This window comes from Tiliqua scincoides, chromosome 1 (genome assembly GCF_035046505.1).
Source record: "Tiliqua scincoides isolate rTilSci1 chromosome 1, rTilSci1.hap2, whole genome shotgun sequence".
Taxonomy (NCBI): domain Eukaryota; kingdom Metazoa; phylum Chordata; class Lepidosauria; order Squamata; family Scincidae; genus Tiliqua; species Tiliqua scincoides.
Window position 1 is genome coordinate 253754290 of NC_089821.1, and position 18565 is coordinate 253772854.

General features: G+C 43.6%; 1 protein-coding gene across 1 annotated transcript in view; it reads left to right on the plus strand.

Moving 5' to 3' along the window:
- USH2A (usherin) overlaps nucleotides 1-18565 on the plus strand; it is a 567365-nt gene that overhangs the window by 250968 nt on the left and 297832 nt on the right. Inside the window, exons 32-33 of the mRNA XM_066623430.1 lie at nucleotides 9970-10129; nucleotides 12939-13110. Coding sequence (XP_066479527.1) covers nucleotides 9970-10129; nucleotides 12939-13110 — 332 coding nt within the window. The remainder of the gene's footprint in view (nucleotides 1-9969; nucleotides 10130-12938; nucleotides 13111-18565) is intronic.

The window sequence follows — 18565 nt, forward strand, 5'->3', positions numbered from 1 at the left end:
TTGGGAGGTCCAGGGCCTCTGGGGAGCCCTCTGCAGGGCTTCCCATGTCTCCAAACATCTAAAAATAACAAAAATGGGCACTTCTTTTTTTCATTACGAAACTAGAAGTGCCTTCTTTGTTATTTTTAGATCTTTTTAGACAAGGAGAGCCCTGTAGAGGGATCCCTGGACACCCCAGAACTCTGCTGCTCACTGCAGGTAAATGAAAAAAAACCTCCTGTCCCCAGAAGCAGCACATTCCTGGGAATCACATTGCTCCCTTGGCTCCTCCCCCACACACACTTAATCTTGGTTCTCAAACTTCTGAGGAGTTTGAGAACTACTGCATTGCAGAGCCACCAACCCTTGTTCTGCCACTCACTTCTAATTTATTGCTTGTAGTACACTGGAAATCCTAGGCTGGTCAAAATGTATCCCTGGAACACAAAGCATAATAGAATGAGAACGCCTTTGAACATGTACAATGCTTCCAGCAGCTAGTCATGGAGCCCACCAGAGGACAGATGACTCTGGATTTAATATTGTGCGGTACTCAGGACCTGGTTAGAGATGTCAATGTTACAGAGCCGTTGGGGAACAGTTATCATGCTGCGATCCGTTTTGACATGCATGTCGAGGGAAGAGCTCAGGCAAATCTCTCACAAAAACCCTTGACTTCCTACGAGCGGACTTCCCTCAAATGAGGAGGCTGTTTAGAAGGACGTTGCAAGGGAAGGTAAAAAGAGTCCACTCTCTCCAGAGTGCATGGAGGCTGCACTCTGTTTTACTGTTGTAAAACAACAGTAACAGAGGCCCAGCAGAAGTGTATACCACAAAGGAAGAAGGGCTCGACTAAGTCCAGGAGGGTGCCCGCATGGCTAACCAGCCAAGTTAGAGAGGTCATAAAGGGCAAGGAAGCTTCCTTCCTTAAATGGAAGTCTTGCCCTAATGAGGAGAATTAAAAAGGAACATAAACTGTGGCAAAAGAAATGTAAAAGAAATCACTCGTAAGACGGTGATACAGGAGGCCAAGAGAGACTATGAGGAACACATGGCCAGCAACATTAAGGGGAATACTAAAAGCTTCTTCAAATATGTTGGAAGCAGGAAAACTGCCAGAGAAGTGGTTGGCCCTCTGGGTGGTGAGGGAGGAAAAGGGGAGATAAAAGGAGACTTAGCGATGGCAGAGAAATTAAATGAGTTCTTTGCATCTGTCTTCACGGCAGAAGATCTCCGGCAGATACCACTGTCCGAACGGCCCCTTCTGACCAAGGAATTGTCAGATAGAGGTTAAAAGAGATGTTTCAGACCTATTTGATAAGTTAAAGATCAATAAGTCACCGGGCCCTGATGGCATCCACCCTGGAGTTATTAAGGAATTGAAGACTGAAGTTGCTGAGCTCTTGACTAAAATATTCAACTTGTCCCTCAAAACAGCCACAGTGCCAGAGGATTGGAGGATAGCAAATGTTGCACCGATCTTTAAAAAGGGAAGGAAGGGGGACCTGGGAAACTATAGGCCGGTCAGCCTAACATCTATACCGGGTAAGATGGTGGAATGCCTCATCAAAGATAGAATCTCAAACCACATAGACGAACAAGCCTTGCTGAGGGAGAATCAGCATGGCTTCTGTAAGGGTAAGTCTTATTTCACGAACCTTTTAGAATTCTTTGAAAAGGTCAGCAGGTATGTGGATGTGGGAGAACCCGTGGACTGGTTCTGGACTTTCAGAAGGACTGGACTTCCTGGACTTTCAGAAGGCGTTTGACACGGTCCCTCACCAAAGGCTGCTGAAAAAACTCCATAGTCAGGGAATTAGAGGGCAGGTCCTCTCATGGACCGAGAACTGGTTGAAGACCAGCTGAAGACCATTGACAGACAGTGAGTGTCAATGGGCAATTTTCACGATGGAGAGAGGTGAAAAGCGGTGTGCCCCAAGGATCTGCCCAAGGATCTGCCCTAGGACCAGTGCTTTTCAACCTCTTCATAAATGACCTGGAGACAAGGGTGTGCAGTGAGGTGGCTAAGTTTGCAGACAACACCAAACTTTTCTGAGTGGTGAAGACCAGAAGTGATTGTGAGGAGCTCCAGAAGGATCTCTCCAAACTGGCAGAATGGGCAGCAAAATGACAGATGCGTTTCAATGTAAGTAAGTGTAAAGTCATGCACATTGGGGCAAAAAAACAAAACTTTAGATATAGGCTGATGGGTTCTGAGCTGTCTGCAACAGATCAGGATAGAGATCTTGGGGTGGTGGTGGACAGGTCGATGAAAGTGTCAACCCAATGTGCGGCGGCAGTGAAGAAGGCCAATTCTATGCTTGGGATCATTAGGAAGGGTATTGAGAACAAAACGGCTAGTATTATAATGCCGTTGTACAAATCTATGGTAAGGCCACACCTGGAGTATTGTGTCCAGTTCTGGTTGCCACATCCCAAAAAGGACACAGTGGAAATGGAAAAAGTGCAAAAGAGAGCGACTAAGTTGATTACTGGGCTGGAGTACCTTCCTTATGAGGAAAGGCTAAGGCGTTTGGGCCTCTTCAGCCTAGAAAAGAGGCGCCTGAGGGGGGACATGATTTAGACATACAAAATTATGCATGGGAAGGATAAAGTGGATAGAGAGATGCTCTTTACACTCTCACATAACACCAGAACCAGGGGACATCCACTAAAATTGAGTGTTGGGAGGGTTAGGACAGACAAAAGAAAATATTTCTTTACTCAGCGTGTGGTCGGTCTGTGGAACTCCTTGCCACAGGATGTGGTGACGGCATCTGGCCTGGATGCCTTTAAAAGGGGATTGAACAAGTTTCTGGAGGAAAAATCCATCACAGGTTACAAGCCATGTTGTTGGCATCCTTTAGTCTCGGAAGATTATGGTATCGAGCTCTGAATGGTGGTTCTGGAACAGAGTGTCCTCTCCAGTGCGCGAAGCCTGGGTAAAGTAGGTATGGAGGATAGGCTGTTACCCATGCAGCAAATCCCCCCTCTCCACGTCGCTGAAATGGTCCAATGGAAAGGCAGAGGCCAATACGGTTTGTTTCAGCGGCGTCGCAGGAGTTGCCAGAACGTGACTGTGTTCAGCCACGAACTGCCTCAGGGACTCCGGCTCCGGATTTTGCCTCAAGGTTGACTCCTGAAGCCTTTTCCATAACTGGATGTAGCCACAAGGCAGTGGAGGTTTGGGATCAGAGTTTTCCTTCTCTCAGATGAGCTGCCTTCCCAGGCTGACGAGTCCCATCTACCCGGTGGCTGTTTAGACGCCTCTTACGACAAGTACAGCCAAACTGAGGGCCTATTCTTATCCCCAGCCCCCAGGGGATACAAGCCATGATGTGTATGTGCAACCTCCTGATTTTAGAAATGGGCTATGTCAGATGCTAGGGAGGGCACCAGGATGAGGTCTCTTGTTATCTGGTGTGCTCCCTGGGGCATTTGGTGGGCCGCTGTGAGATACAGGAAGCTGGACTAGATGGGCCTATGGCCTGATCCAGTGGGGCTGTTCTTACGTTCCACTGAATAACCATAGTGAACCTTGGCTGTGCTAGGATGGTGGGTGGTATTTCAAGCAAGAAAGTGTGAATCTGAGAGTTATACATACACTCTGTTTTATATTAAAAGAGCAATACTTGCATACAAATTATGTGTGAACCCTTTTTACTATAAAGGGATGTTTATCACGTCCTCCTCAGAAAGTTTGTGAAATGATGACTGGAAAATAAGCAGGCCTGTTTCTGAGTATTTTAAAGGAATATGTGCTAAATTTCACTTGTATCTTCAGCTTTTATGCTTTGTGGGATGCACATATATTTTGAACTTAGATATCCCTCCCAAGGAAAAAATATATTGCATGAAGCTGCCTTTATTTAATTCAGATTAAGCCCTGCCACATTTTATTGTTAAGTTTACATACTATGACATTTGTGCATATTTGGTCAAAGACGCAAAATGCTACCCTAAATTAACTGTTGGCTAGTGGCTTCCCCATAGGATCTGTTTTGTCAGGTTGCCTGAACCAACAGGATAGGCTTCCAAGTAAGCCTATTTTACATTAGGATGTAAGAATCAGATTTGTAACAATTAGTCCTTGATTTAGTACAGCAGTTTTCCATTTATAGTGGCATCAACCTGATGTAACCGAATTGCAAAATAATTGTCCAAAATGATTGTCTTTCTAAGCAGGATTTCTAATCGTGCTTAGCTGTAAACCTGAATTGAGGGTCTCGTGTTATGTATATGTGGTGTTTTTTTTTAATTTCAGTTGAGTAACTTTGTTTACGTACAGGCAAATACAAATGGGATTGGGACCAGTATGTTTGAATCCTTACTAATTGTAATGTGAAAGCAGAGAAATATTCATTAAGCCATAGATTGCAATGTAATGATCTCATTTAAACCAGCCATGCAAGGAAATTCAGATTTAATACTGAAAAATAAGGCTAACGGGTGAGGCCAGTAGATGAACCTCACGTAGATGGATATTTACATAGACGTCACCACATTTAGGTTAGCTCTTTTTCACCAGCACAGTGGTAGTTGGCATATGTGTCTCGATTTGCCAGTAATGATTTCTTGACTTCGTTTTCAAAATCCCAAGAATGGAAAACAAAATTACTCTGTTGGGTTTCAAATGTCAGTTGGGAAAGTTTAATTACAATTTTATTGTTGGCTCTCAGTAAGAGAGCAACATTTCATTACTGAATGCTCACCTATTCAAGCATAGAGCATGTGTAAGTTTGACTTGCTTTTTAGTATACAGGTCCAGTCTTGTTATACACCCTGCCACGGCTGGTTTTTTGGCTATACCTTTTTATAATACACCATTTCAACATGGTTTTAATTCATTGCATTCTGCATGAAATTACACATCAATTGATATATAACATGATGGTATTATTCCTACAAACCATGATTTTAGCAGTTTTGGTCACTAGTGGTGTCACCTTACTAACACCTTATTGGTTCCATGCTGTGTCATAATAACATTTAATTGGCTCTTTGAACAATCAGTCTCATTGGTCCATTTTGAATTAAGAAAAAGTTTTTTTTTTTGTTACATAAGACAGTTTTTGTTTTTTAGTTTTTTGGCCATAACCTTTGATAGAATGGAGACATTTCACTCCAGTTTCTTTCATTGCATTCTGCTGTAAATTATGCATCATATACCGTTTGATGCATATGGTATCAAAAAACATGGTATAACATGATGGCATATAAATCACGATTTTAGCTATTTTGGTCATAGTGGTGTCATCCCCCCCCACCCGTGAACATCACCCAGTGAGGCCTGCAACCCCTGTACTCCCCCAGCAATGCCACTGGTAGGAGGACTGTGGTGTTAAGGAGATGTGGAAGTTGTGAAGTCAATAAATGTACCTGTTATTGTCAGTGATTGTTTATCCAGCATCCTGTGATTAATAATGACCATACTTACAATATATATCACTGGGGTGTGCAAAGTGCTTTATGTATAATGCAACAAACTTGTATGGTAAGGCTATAGTTCTGTACCCTTCACTCTTAGATGGGAGTAAGTGTTGTTGAACATATTGAGACTTGAGTTAGAATAACCAGACATAGGATTATGCTTTAGGATATGCTTTAGGATAGGATTAGGCTCGGCAGCATCGAGGAGGGCTGCAGCTGAATTCTGCGCTTCCCACACTATTGCGGGAGGCTCCTTGGGAGAAGGGGATGTTTGTCCCCTTCCCCCAAGTAAGGTAAGCAGCCCTGCAATGGGGCAGTTAGAAAAGAGCCAACAGCAGGGAAGGGAGGGAAACTGGCCTGCTTGAACCTTTAACAGCTGAAAGTGGGCTTGCTTATGGGGAAATGCAACATTTTGTTGCAGGTCATTCTTCTCTTCTGTAATAATATCTCTCAAACTAGGAACTTATCTATCTGACCTCCCAAACCATTTTGTAAATGTGGACCAGAGACTTATCTATAGATCTGATAAAGGACTGTGTTAAGGGAACTTGCAATGTTTCTCCTTGGAGACTGCCTCCCTCCAGAATCTGCACTGTGGAACAACATTGCTTTGATCTTCTTTACAGAGTCAACAGTTTATCTGTGGTAGCACCAACCATTAAATCAATTTCCACCCCCAACTCAGTCTGATTGCATTCCTACCTACCACTGCATGGGCAGTGAAACCCTTTATCTTCCTGAATGCTTTTAATGATGTATTGTTTTTAGCAGGATTTGTTGGGTATATTTTACTGCTACAGCTTTTATTTATTTTTGCAAATTGTTAATTGAGTTTTTTTAATGATATTTGTTAATTACCTTAAACGATTTGAAAAAAACAAATACTAAATACATACAAAGCCGCAAAGGTAAAATAAGACATAGCCTTTCAAGTGTCTAGATTAATAGGCACAGAGATGCCATTACAAACAATCTAGAGATGCACCATTATAGTGTCGATAAGACACATAACATTTTACAAATTAAAAAGGGCAATGACTGTTTTTTAATTTACTAATGTGGGAGTGAGTAATAATGTGATAAAAAAACATTCAATTTCTCTGAAGAGTAAAAAGAAAATCATTCCCTGCTTATTGGTTCATTTTGTAAATTGAGATCAATGAAATTCCTCCAACAGCATGAAATCAATTGTAAAATAGCATATAATTCATGATCTGTATTGTAAATTATAGTTTCTTTGACATTAATTGGTGAGCTTTCCATATACTGGGATGCATTTTCCTGTAGCACATCTTTGGATAATTCTTGTGGATCCATTTCTAATGCATCTTAACAGTGATCTGCTTTTCATGTCCACAACTGCCTACATTTGTTCTTATGCAAATAATCCAATCAAGCAAATGGATAACAAGATTCTGTAATCAAGAAGGCTTGACAAACAGTAACCTTAGAGTTTTAGGGGAATGCCTGGGGTTTAGATTTATGTTTCTACCTGCATCTGTTGAAGCAATTGATCCATTATGAAGCACTTGAATAGGTCAATTTCAGACAAGAAGTACAAATCGGATCAGATGTGGCAAGTAATTGATGCTTGTTTGATTTAAAATGTGCCGTTTCTGTAGTTCATTGCTAGTAGAAATACAGCCTTGGCTCTTCTAATGTAGCCTGGACCACTTCTCTCTTTCCCATTTTTTGTAGCTACTTGTCATGCTATATTTGGAAGACATGATAGGACTTCCTTAAGTCACTCCTATATGTGAAGAAGCATGCAATCATGGTTTTCCAGAATGGGTTGTGCATGTGACTAGCTTCGAAAACAGATTTGTGTCCTAAGAACAAGATGTAGCGGAATTAAGAAAGAGAAGGAAAACACTGTGACAGAGAGAGAATCGGAAAGACAGACATCTGGTAACAAATTAAAAATAGATCCCAAGTTACAGGTGGGGATTGGAGGAAAGACCCAGATCTAAAAAGATGCAGTCATATAAAACACTAGTATCAGAACCCTACTATAACCTATTTCCTTACAGCTAAAAATTTAATTTTTTATCTGGAAACATTGTAACAAGAAATATGTCAAAATTTAATTTTATGAACTCCTATTTAAATAATTACAAACACAGAATTTCCTGTCACTCGTTATTTTAATACAGCTTGTGGTATTAAATAGCACTTATGGAATGAATTGTGATTTTTAATACCAATTTACTTATGATATGGATACTTATTTTATATATTAGAATGTTTCTTATGTAGATTAAGAGAGTTTTCCAGCTCAGGCATATGAATAAAAATATACATATTAATTTGTTTTCTATGAAAAGTTTCTTTGTAGAGCTCCCAGATTAAACAGTTGTTTGTTAATAGGGACAGTGATTTCAGAAAAGTTGTATTGGGACTCATGGCCTGATCCTGTCCTATGCCAGTGCCGGTCTCCCACATGCTGCTCAGGAAACAGTTGTCACAAATGTGCCATGCGGCATTTCACAGCAGCCAGGAGAAGCACTGGCAGAGAGGCCAGCTCTGGTGGGAGCTGGGCCTTCACATTGGTCAGGCAACTGCTGGGAGCCAGCGGTGGTAAGTTTCCTGCTGAGCGGCAAGGAGGTATTCCGGAGCAGAGGGAGGGCAGAGTGAAGGCTGGGGGGAGCAAAACTGGGTGGGGAAGCAGGAGGGTGGTTCAGATCCAGGAGAGGTAGGGACAGCAGCAGAGGTTACAGCTCGGTCCTATCCCCACTCCCATGTCTCAAAGCCCTACACAGGCTACTCCATTCTATACGAGCAATTGAGCTGATCTGATTGGATCCAGACTGGTGAGGGAGGGAAGGTATGTTCAGTGGGTTTCATGCATTAAAAATTGGTCACTGTGTTTAATAAAGTGGCCCAAGTTAAACCCAAGTGCAGTCAGGTGTCTTCGTTGAGGTGTGTGAAGGTAAATAGAATGCCAAGTGCAGGGGAGTGGCAGCAAGATGTTAGTATCTTGTGTGCTCCCTGAGGCATCTGGTGGGCCACTGTGAGATACAGGAAGCTGGACTAGATGGGCCCTGGACCTTATCCAGCAGGACTCTTTTCATGTTCTTATCCATAGGGGCTGCTGGGGCTGACATGGGGTAAGGGAACCAGTACCCTTAATCCAAAGAGACCTCCAGTTGCCTCCCTGGCCCTGTGGGATACAGCACCGACTATTTCAGTGTGTCTGTACCATGGGACAGGCAGCCGAGGTAGGAATGGGCTGCCCTTTAAAAGAATAAATGCAAAAAGTGGCTACAATTTCTTGAAGGGTTTGTATTGTGTGTATCACTTTGTGTCGGTGCCAGTGTAACTAAGGGCTTCATAATTCACCTGCATGTGCCTGATCTTGGAAGCTAAGCAGAGTTAGGCCTGGTTAGTACTTGGATGGGAGACCGCCTGGGAGTACCGGGTGCTGTAGGCTTATACCATAGTCTTTCGAGACTGAAGGTTGCCAACCTTTAATTGCTAAACTATAATGTCAAACAATTTGGATTCAACTAGATACTATATTAGTTAAAATATACTAATAAATAAACTATACTAAAGATACTATATTAATTAAACTGTTGTTGAGAATAAACAAAATCACAAATAAACATTGCAGCACAAACGATTTTAGAAAATCACACAAGACTATGGCCCAGCCTGCACCACATTTGTGTCCTCTTACCCTTTGTTGTTGTTTATGCCGTAGTTTTCTCATATGAAAGCTTTACTGAAGATTAGTCCAAAGATACTGAAGTTTGGTTTTTAAAATTTTTCATTTGTTTTTCCTTCTTTTCTTTCCTTCTTTTCTTTCATTTTTGAAGCTTCCCGCCCGAAAAATATTTGTATGTGAATTTGCACCAATAACTTCCATCCAGCTAGACGTATTATTTCCACAAATTGATGCTTTTTAACAGTCATTATCTCTAGCTGCTTCATAGTCTCATCCCAAGGTTCTTCTCTCCTTGCCATTCTCCAAAGTATTGCAACAAATCTATTAGGAGGTGCATGGGTGCAATTATTTAAAACAACAACAACTTGAGACCCCACAATTCAAGGGCAGGGTAGTAATATTTATACAAGAAAAACACAACAGTTAATTATGACAGTGTGTAAGGAACAAAAATAAGATGAAATTAGATGAGTGCTAATGTAGACACAAAGTGATAGCCATAATTTTTGAGACCTTGGGAAATCTCACATATTGAATTTTTCTCATAATATTTATGGGCAATATGTAATGGTTTCTTGGGCAAAAATATTGATAAATCTTTGAAAATATTGTTGACGTGTATATATTATGTTTTATACATGTAATCATGTGACACAGATTAATGTATAAGTAATTTCGGCTATATTACATTCTTTACTGCAGTTCAGTGGTAGTGTTTTGCAAGATCCATAGAACTGAGACCATCAATGATCATGTTAACATTTGCAGTATGCTAGCTCTTGAAAAGAATGCACAGAGATGTGGAAGATAAATATTTTTCCTTTGTTGTTTTTGAATCCTAATCCAAATGTAAATGTTGTGCTAAGCAATGATCTGTTTCTTCTTTGTTCCAGATTTAAGTGCTTTTACAGCATACCGGTTTCTCATAACTGCCTGCACAGTTGTTGGCTGTACAAACAGTTCCCAGGTCACTTTGTTTACAGCACAGCTTCCACCAGTTCATGTAGATGCCCCAGACCTGACAGTTTTGGATTCAAGAACAATATATGCACAGTTAAGTACAGGTTTCTCTTTCTCTAGTGCTATCAGATAGCAGTCTTGGGCCTGATCTAAGGGCCTGATCGTAATGGCCCAGTGCCAGCCCTTTGCCGTTGCTGAGTGTCACGAATGTGCCGTAAAGCATGCCTGTGAGATGCACTGCTGAGTCAGCACTGGTGCCCAGAGCTCCACCAGATCCAGAGTCCCATGTTGGGCCTCCAGGCAAAATAGCTGGCACAGACTTGAGTAGCCGCATTGTGGGGCCCAGTGGCGTAGCTAGAGGGGGTGCAAAGCACTATGTGTAGCAGGAAGCCTCGCTGGGGGGGCATGGAGGGACATAGCATGAGTGGCATAGCTAAAGGGGGTGCAAAGCACTAAGTTTAGCAGGGAGCCTCACTGCAGCCGCCTCTCCCCTTCCCTCGGAGCCATTCTGGGTGGGAGGGGAGCAAAACATAGGTTACGCCTGGCTCCAGAGAGGAAAGGGAGGGGGCCTTAACGCTGCGGTGAGGCTCCTTGCAAAACTTAGTGCTTTGCACCCCGTCTAGCTACGCCACTGGTGCTATGTCCCTCCATGCCCCCCTCAGCGAGGCTCGCTTCAATACGTACTGCTTTACACCCCCTCTAGCTACGCCACTGGTGCTATATCCCTCTGTGCTCCCCACAGCGAGGCTCCCTACAAACCTAGCACTTTGTACCCCCTCTAGCTACGCCACTGGCTGGGCCTTCCCCCAAGGAGCTGCCTGGCAGCCATTGGATTCAGTGGCAGCCATTTTGGCACCGCTGCTCCTCTGGGCTCCGAGCAGCTCAGGATTGGACTGTAAAATAGCTATCCTTTCAGTCACCAGTCAGGGTCAAATTGCATGTGACAGCAATGGAAAGAACTTTATAGGACTCCAAAACTGGCTTGCATCATTATGAAAAGCAGGAGAAACACAACAACAATAACAAGGACTTCACAACAGCTTCCGTTACACCTATTCACTGGACTGAGCACCGTATTTGGTGTTTGTGAGGAATACCAGGGTGTAGATGCAGTGGTGCCCTGTTGGGGGTGACAGCATGGTGGCTTGGGACATTACCTTTTCCTCTGCTAGTGGGGCTTTAATGGAATTCTGGGGATAACCACTGTTGGGCCCTCCTGTGGCAATCCAGTATTATTGGCAACCTTCAGTCTCGAAAGACTACGGTATCGCGCTCTGAAAGGTGGCTCTGGCACAGCGTCTAGTGTGGCTGAAAAGGCCAATCCGGGAGTGACAATCTCTTCCACACCGGGAGCAAGTGCAGTCTGTCCCTGGTCTGTCTCCCTGGCTATGGGCCTTCCTTCTTTGCCTCTTTGCCTCAGACTGTTGGCCAAGTGTCTCTTCAAACTGGGAAAGGCCATGCTGCACAGCCTGCCTCCAAGCAGGCCGCTCAGAGGCCAGGGTTTCCCACTTGTTGAGGTCCATCCCTAAGGCCTTCAGATCCTTCTTGCAGATGGCAATAATTCAGTCCTAAAAATAAAAGGGATTTTGATAAATGTTTGGCCAGCAATAGCAATGGTTAGAGTCCTTGACATTCACCAAAAGGGAGCAAAAATGAGGCAGAGATGCATATAAATACATTAAAGCATGGAATATCTCTCTTCCCCCTTTGCTTACCTGTGCGGAGTGCATTGTGGTTGCTTCTCCTGATGGGGTTATAAGGGAGTTGGTTGTGTCTTTGGAGAGTTTTTCTGACGCCGAATATCAGCAACAAGAATTCTAAGAAGTATTGACCAAAAATTTTGTTTGTGAGGGACAAGAGGTTGTTCTCGCAAAGTGCTCTCTTTGTGCACCAAGTTTCCGTTCACCATGATTCCCATCACCAAAGTTCCCCTTTGACCAGACAGGTGTAGCCCCATGCCGTTTACCTTATTATATCCATTTATCACCTTAGCTGTAGTCTCCATAGCAGGAGCTTATATGATGGGGTAAGTGTGCTGTGATTGGTTGCACCATGTGGTCTCTGCTGTTGGGAAGTAGTGAGAGATGTTCTGGTGCTTTTGTCTTTCCCGTTGTACACGATGGGTTTATGCCTTCCTGCACCAACTCTGGTCTCTCTGTTAGTGGCGGTGCACTAATGTATGATGACACAGCATTTTTCCAGCAGTGTTCCAATGTTGTACCAGCATCCATGGCATGTCCATTAGTGGTCTGCCATTATATCATTGTATATAGACATTCGCTGATGTATGTCAATGGTGTATATGACTGGTGTATATGGACGTACACTGATGTATATAGCACTGAGTAATGAGGAGGAGCTATCCCCGTAGTCAAAAGTGCCCCTCCCTGGTGCTATTGAGAATGGGAATTCACAGATAAGCCAAATCTCCTTTTTTCTACTTGACACAAATGTTGTATCAGTTTATGCAGAATCCTAGTGAGTTCAATCAGGGATAGGGTTTGTGACATAAAATTAAATTTATTATGATTAAATGCATAGAAGTGATTAGTTTAGTGGCTCTGTGAACCTTTGATTATCACTTGCCAACTTAATTTCCATTTTGTCTTTATGCAATCAGTGTAACCTACATATGGCCATAGCCTCAGTGCAAAAGCTTGGCACAGGAAAAATACGCTTGTGGTATATTTTGATATGAAGCATTTGTCTTGTCAGTTATTGTTGCTACTGTTTGGATTCCAAACGGTTGATGTTACATTTAAGTCATTTCTAGGAAATTCACATGTTGCTTCAATGTTTCCAGATTTTTTCCCCCCTCATTCCTTAAATAGTTGCTGTCATTACAAAAACGAATTTATGTAGTTGCCCTTTGAATACAGTGATGTGCTGCTTTTATTTCCAGGTGGAAAGCACCAGAGAAAGTAAATGGAAATCTACAATGCTACATGCTGTACATTGCCAACAGTGAGAAAAATGTTACAAGTTGGGATGTAATCTACAATAGTACAGAACTTTTTCAAGACTATACTATACGACACCTTTCTCCTGGAACTGAATACTTCTTTAAACTAGCGGTAAGCCGCAAAAACAGTAATGGGACAACTGAACAAAACAACTGTTTAAGTGCATAATATCGTATTTCTATTGTTTTTTCTCTGCCATTAAGGTATCTGTGGTGATGCAAAGGATGGCATTGGGAAGAAACAAAACTCACCTCCATGAATGTGACCTTCCTCTGCATCAGGGGTGTCCAAAGTTTTCGGCAGGAGGACATCATCTCTCTGACATTGTGTCGGGGGCCGGGGGGGGAAGAATTAATTTACATTTAAAATTTGAATAAATTTACATAAGTTTACATAAATAAATATACTAGAGGTGGAACTTATATGAATGAATGAATGAAGGTCCTGCAATAGCTCAAGGCCTATAAAAGGCCTTGCACAAAGCAAGGCTGGCCTTTTCTTTGTTGCCACTACTGCATCACAGACGTGAAACAGCAAGCAGTGGGTGGAGCCCTCATCCCACAGCTAACGTAAGAGGTCAAACAGTCGCCCTCACGCTGAGAGCAGTTGCGTCGTGCCAGTGTGGGCTCCAGCAAGTTTCTGGAGGGCCAGAGGCTCATTGGAGACTGGGGTGTCCCTGAGGGATGCATTGGGAGTCCTCGAGGGCCACAAGTGGCCCCAGGGCCAGGGTTTGGGCAGCCCTGCTCTGCATCCTTGAGTTAGAACCCAATGCAAAATCATGCAAGTTGTTGTATCACAATATAGTACAATTAAGGCTGTAATTCTATAAACACTTTCCTAGGAATAAGCCTCATTGAACACAGTAGGCCTTACTTCTGAGTAGACATTCTGCTCTCTATCACAATGCACCAGTAGGCTGCTGATGTTTGGAGTGTGAAGTTAGGTGATGCTCCATGCGTTTTTCCCATTCCAGCAATCACCTGGACTTGGCAGGCCTCTATGCTGGATTGTCTGTGAGAGAAGAAATACCTTAACATCCAGTCTCCTCTTTGTAATTTCTCACACACTCATGCACATGCACACTCATGCACACATATGCAAGCCACTCCAGAGTAGTGCTGGCTGGAGAAGTCTTGAGAAAGAGAATAATTGTTGCCTCTTAGGTTTAATGAATTAGGCAGGTTGATTGTTTGAAACAAGGAAATGGCTTACTGAGACAAAAGGAGAAAAGGTTAGTCAAATGATAAGCAGCCAGATTGTATACTGGTTGATTCTTATTATTTGCAAGGGTTTCATTCCCAGAACTCATATGGATGGCAAAAATCACACTAAAGCAAATCCATTTAAAAAACAATGTCCTTTTTCTCAGCAATTTAAAAACAGCTTTGCTGACCTTTGTAATGCACAAAGAGGCAATCAGTCTCTTTCCAGGTGCTAATGGAAGAGGTGATAATGACTTGCATTCTTCCAGGTGCTCAAAGGGAAGGGAGGTTCTATGTGCCTGGAGATAGAAGGAGTGATGGATTGTCAGCTGGGTGCCCTCTCTTGCATTAAGGAGGCTATTGTTAAATAACTGTTTTCCTTTAATTTAAAGAGCCCTTCTCATTATGTTGAGAAAGAAAATTCCATGGATTTTTCCAAGGGTGAAAAAATCCATGGATAATTAGGTTATAATTATATAACCTAATTGCATGACAGTTGCATGATTGTCTCTCTAAGACAGTAAGAAAAGCAGTTTTTTTAAACTGTGATTTTAAAGAGATGCATTTTTCCCCTCCTCGAGGGATCAGCACATTCCTTCTCATTTGCAGTGACCATTCATGTTGAGTCAAATCTGTGTAGAAAAAATTCATGTATAACAAGATTGGACCTGTATTTTAGATCAAACACAACATTTAAAAGGAGAGTAAACCAAATTCATGCACATTCACTTGCGATCAAGATGACTCCAGTTGTAGCCTTGTAACCAGAGGGGAAGGACATCTCTCTGCTGCCTTACCTAGTATATATTGGCAACCTTCAGTCTCGAAAGACTATGGTATCGCGCTCTGAAAGGTGATTCTGACACAGCGTCCAGTGTGACTGAAAAGGCCAATCCGGGAGTGACAATCCCTTCCACACCGGGGGCAAGTGCAGTCTGTCCCTGGTCTGTCTCCCTGGCTATGGGCCTTCCTTCTTTGCCTCTTAGCCTCAGACTGTTGGCAAAGTGTCTCTTCAAACTGGGAAAGGCCATGCTGCACAGCCTGCCTCCAAGCGGGCCGCTCAGAGGCCAGGGTTTCCCACTTGTTGAGGTCCATCCCTGAGGCCTTCAGATCCCTCTTGCAGATGTCCTTGTATCGCAGCTGTGGTCTACCTGTAGGGCGCTTTCCTTGCACGAGTTCTCCATAGAGGAGATCCTTTGGGATCCGGCTATCATCCACTCTCACGACATGACCAAGCCAACGCAGGCGTCTCTGTTTCAGCAGTGAATACATGCTAGGGATTCCAGCACGTTCCAGGACTGTGTTGTTTGGAACTTTGTCCTGCCAGGTGATGCCGAGGATGCGTCGGAGGCAGCGCATGTGGAAAGCACTCAGTTTCCTCTCCTGTTGTGAGCGAAGAGTCCATGACTCGCTGCAGTACAGAAGTGTACTCAGGACGCAAGCTCTGTAGACCTGGATCTTGGTATGTTCCGTCAGCTTCTTGTTGGACCAGACTCTCTTTGTGAGTCTGGAAAACGTGGTAGTTGCTTTACCGATGCGCTTGTTTAGCTCGGTATCGAGAGAAAGAGTGTCGGAGATCGTTGAGCCAAGGTACACAAAGTCATGGACAACCTCCAGTTCATGCTCAGAGATTGTAATGCAGGGAGGTGAGTCCACATCCTGAACCATGACCTGTGTTTTCTTCAGGCTGATTGTCAGTCCAAAATCTTGGCAGGCTTTGCTAAAACGATCCATGAGCTGCTGGAGATCTTTGGCAGAGTGGGTAGTGACAGCTGCATCGTCGGCAAAGAGGAAGTCACGCAGACATTTCAGCTGGACTTTGGATTTTGCTCTCAACCTGGAGAGGTTGAAGAGCTTTCCGTCTGATCTGGTCCGGAGATAGATGCCTTCTGTTGCAGTTCCAAAGGCCTGCTTCAGCAGGACAGCGAAGAAAATCCCAAACAAGGTTGGTGCAAGAACACAGCCCTGCTTCACTCCGCTTCGGATGTCAAAAGGGTCTGATGTGGAGCCATCGAAGACAACAGTGCGCTTCATGTCCTTGTGGAAAGATCTGATGATGCTGAGGAGCCTGGGTGGATATCCAATCTTGGGGAGAATCTTGAAGAGGCCGTCTCTGCTGACCAGGTCGAAAGCCTTTGTGAGATCTATGAAGGCTATAAAGAGTGGCTGTCGTTGTTCCCTGCATTTCTCCTGCAGTTGTCTAAGGGAGAATACCATATCAGTGGTGGACCTGTTGGCTCGGAATCCACACTGCGATTCTGGATAGACGCTCTGGATTCTGGATAGATAGCAAGACCCGGGATCAGAGAAAAGTGGAGGAATTTGCACAAGCGCTTGAGGAATCTCTTCCAGGCCCGGCCGACGCAAACGCATCCAACAGATGGGAGCATTTCAAGAATACCGTTTACAACACCGCCTTGTCCATATTCGGCAAGAAGACCAACAAGGCAGCAGACTGGTTTGAAGCCCACTCTGAGGAGTTGACACCAGTCATTGAGGAAAAGAGGAGAGCTCAAACAGCATACAAGGCCTGTCCCAGTGAGCGCAACCTGCAGGTCCTCCGAACCGCTCGCAGCAAAGTCCAACAGACTGCCAGGAGATGTGCTAACGACTACTGGCTCCAGCTCTGTTCCGAGATAGAGATAGCAGCTGACACGGGCAACATCAAGGGGATGTATGATGGTATTAAGCAGGCCCTAGGTCCAACTCAGAGGAAAATTGCCCCTCTGAAGTCTGCCACAGGCGAGGTCATCCAGGATCGGGCGCAGCAGATGGAACGCTGGGTGCAGCACTACTCTGAGCTATATTCCAGAGAAAATGTAGTCACCGAAGAAGCACTGAACAACATTGAGTGCCTGCCTGTGCTGGAAGAGCTTGACAGTGAACCAACCCTAGAAGAACTTCACGTGGCCCTGGACTCCCTTGCCTTTGGCAAGGCACCTGGAAAAGACAGCATCCCTGCTGAAGTCCTAAAATGCTGCAAAGAGATCATCGTCACTGAGCTGCATGAAATCCTCTGTCTCTGCTGGAGAGAAGGTGGAGTACCTCAAGACATGAGGGATGCAAACATCATCACGCTGTACAAGAACAAAGGTGACAGGGGTGACTGCAACAACTACTGCGGCATCTCTCTCCTTAGCGTTGTAGGAAAGCTGTTTGCCCGAGTTGTACTAAAGAGGCTCCAGGTACTTGCAGAGAGCGTGCCTTACCTAGTATGTGTAGTAATAAACACCAGCCTACCTGGTTTCATCAAGAGAAATAAAGCTACTTTACCAAAACTCTACTTTACCAAATCCCTGCTGAGTTTAGCTCACACCTGATCATTGGTCCAAGTGAACCCACCAGATTTAGCCACTGGAAATTTCAGGGTCAATTTAAGCAATTTCTGCCCAACTTGCATATATGCAACAGTGACATGTGGGTTTGGCAAAAATGGATTAATTTATCTATCAGAGACAAATGGCCACCACCTAAAAGGGTAAAAAAGGAGCTGACTAGTTGGTGTTAGAGGATTCTTGCCAGGTCAAGAGAGAAGGCCAGTGCTGTTCAGATTAATTCCTGAATTTTCCAGGATTCTCAAGTAAACCTGAGTCCACAAAAAGAGGGTGGGATGTGGGAGAGAGATTTTGCTTTCACTGCTGCTTCTGCCTTGCCACCAAATAAGTTTGGAAGAAAGACTTCTTGGTGCACTTGGTTTACTTTCCTTTAAAACATTGTGTTTGTTCTCAAGTGTACAATGATGTGGGGAGGGGCATCTAGCAGTTTATTTGGGACAGGAGGTATTAAAAGGGGGCTGATGGGAGGGAAAAGTCACCTAGTCAATTCACTTTTTTTAATCTTCCTACATGCACTCAAAAAAATCTAGGCTTTTCAAGTATTTGATAGGAAAGATTGCAAACAGTTGATATAAACTCAGGTGAGGCAAGGAGAATTTGCACATCACTGTAGCACATAGATTTTAATGCAGAGCATGCACCTTCTGAGGTGGCACAGATCTGAGGAGACCCATTGAAGCTGTGGTGGCTTGCCCAGGAGTAAAGGGAAGAGTTTCCCCTTGTCTGGCTGAGCCAATTCTGGCCCCAATCTTGCACTGGATATAGCGCAGGCCTTCTGGCCTGCCTGTTCCAGCGCAAGATAGAATTGCACTGTAAGTCCCTCAAGGCTTAAGTTATTCATTCAGGCTGCCTCCTTACAAGAAATGGATCGAGTTTTTCTGCAAATAATTTTATATTACTTGTAAAATTTCATATTACTTGTAAATCAATTAAAAATATTATTTCTTTTTAGATCACCTTTTAAAAGTCTTGTAAAGCTAGGTGACTCCTGATAGTGTCATTTTAAAAAGTGGGTCCCGGTGCTAAAAT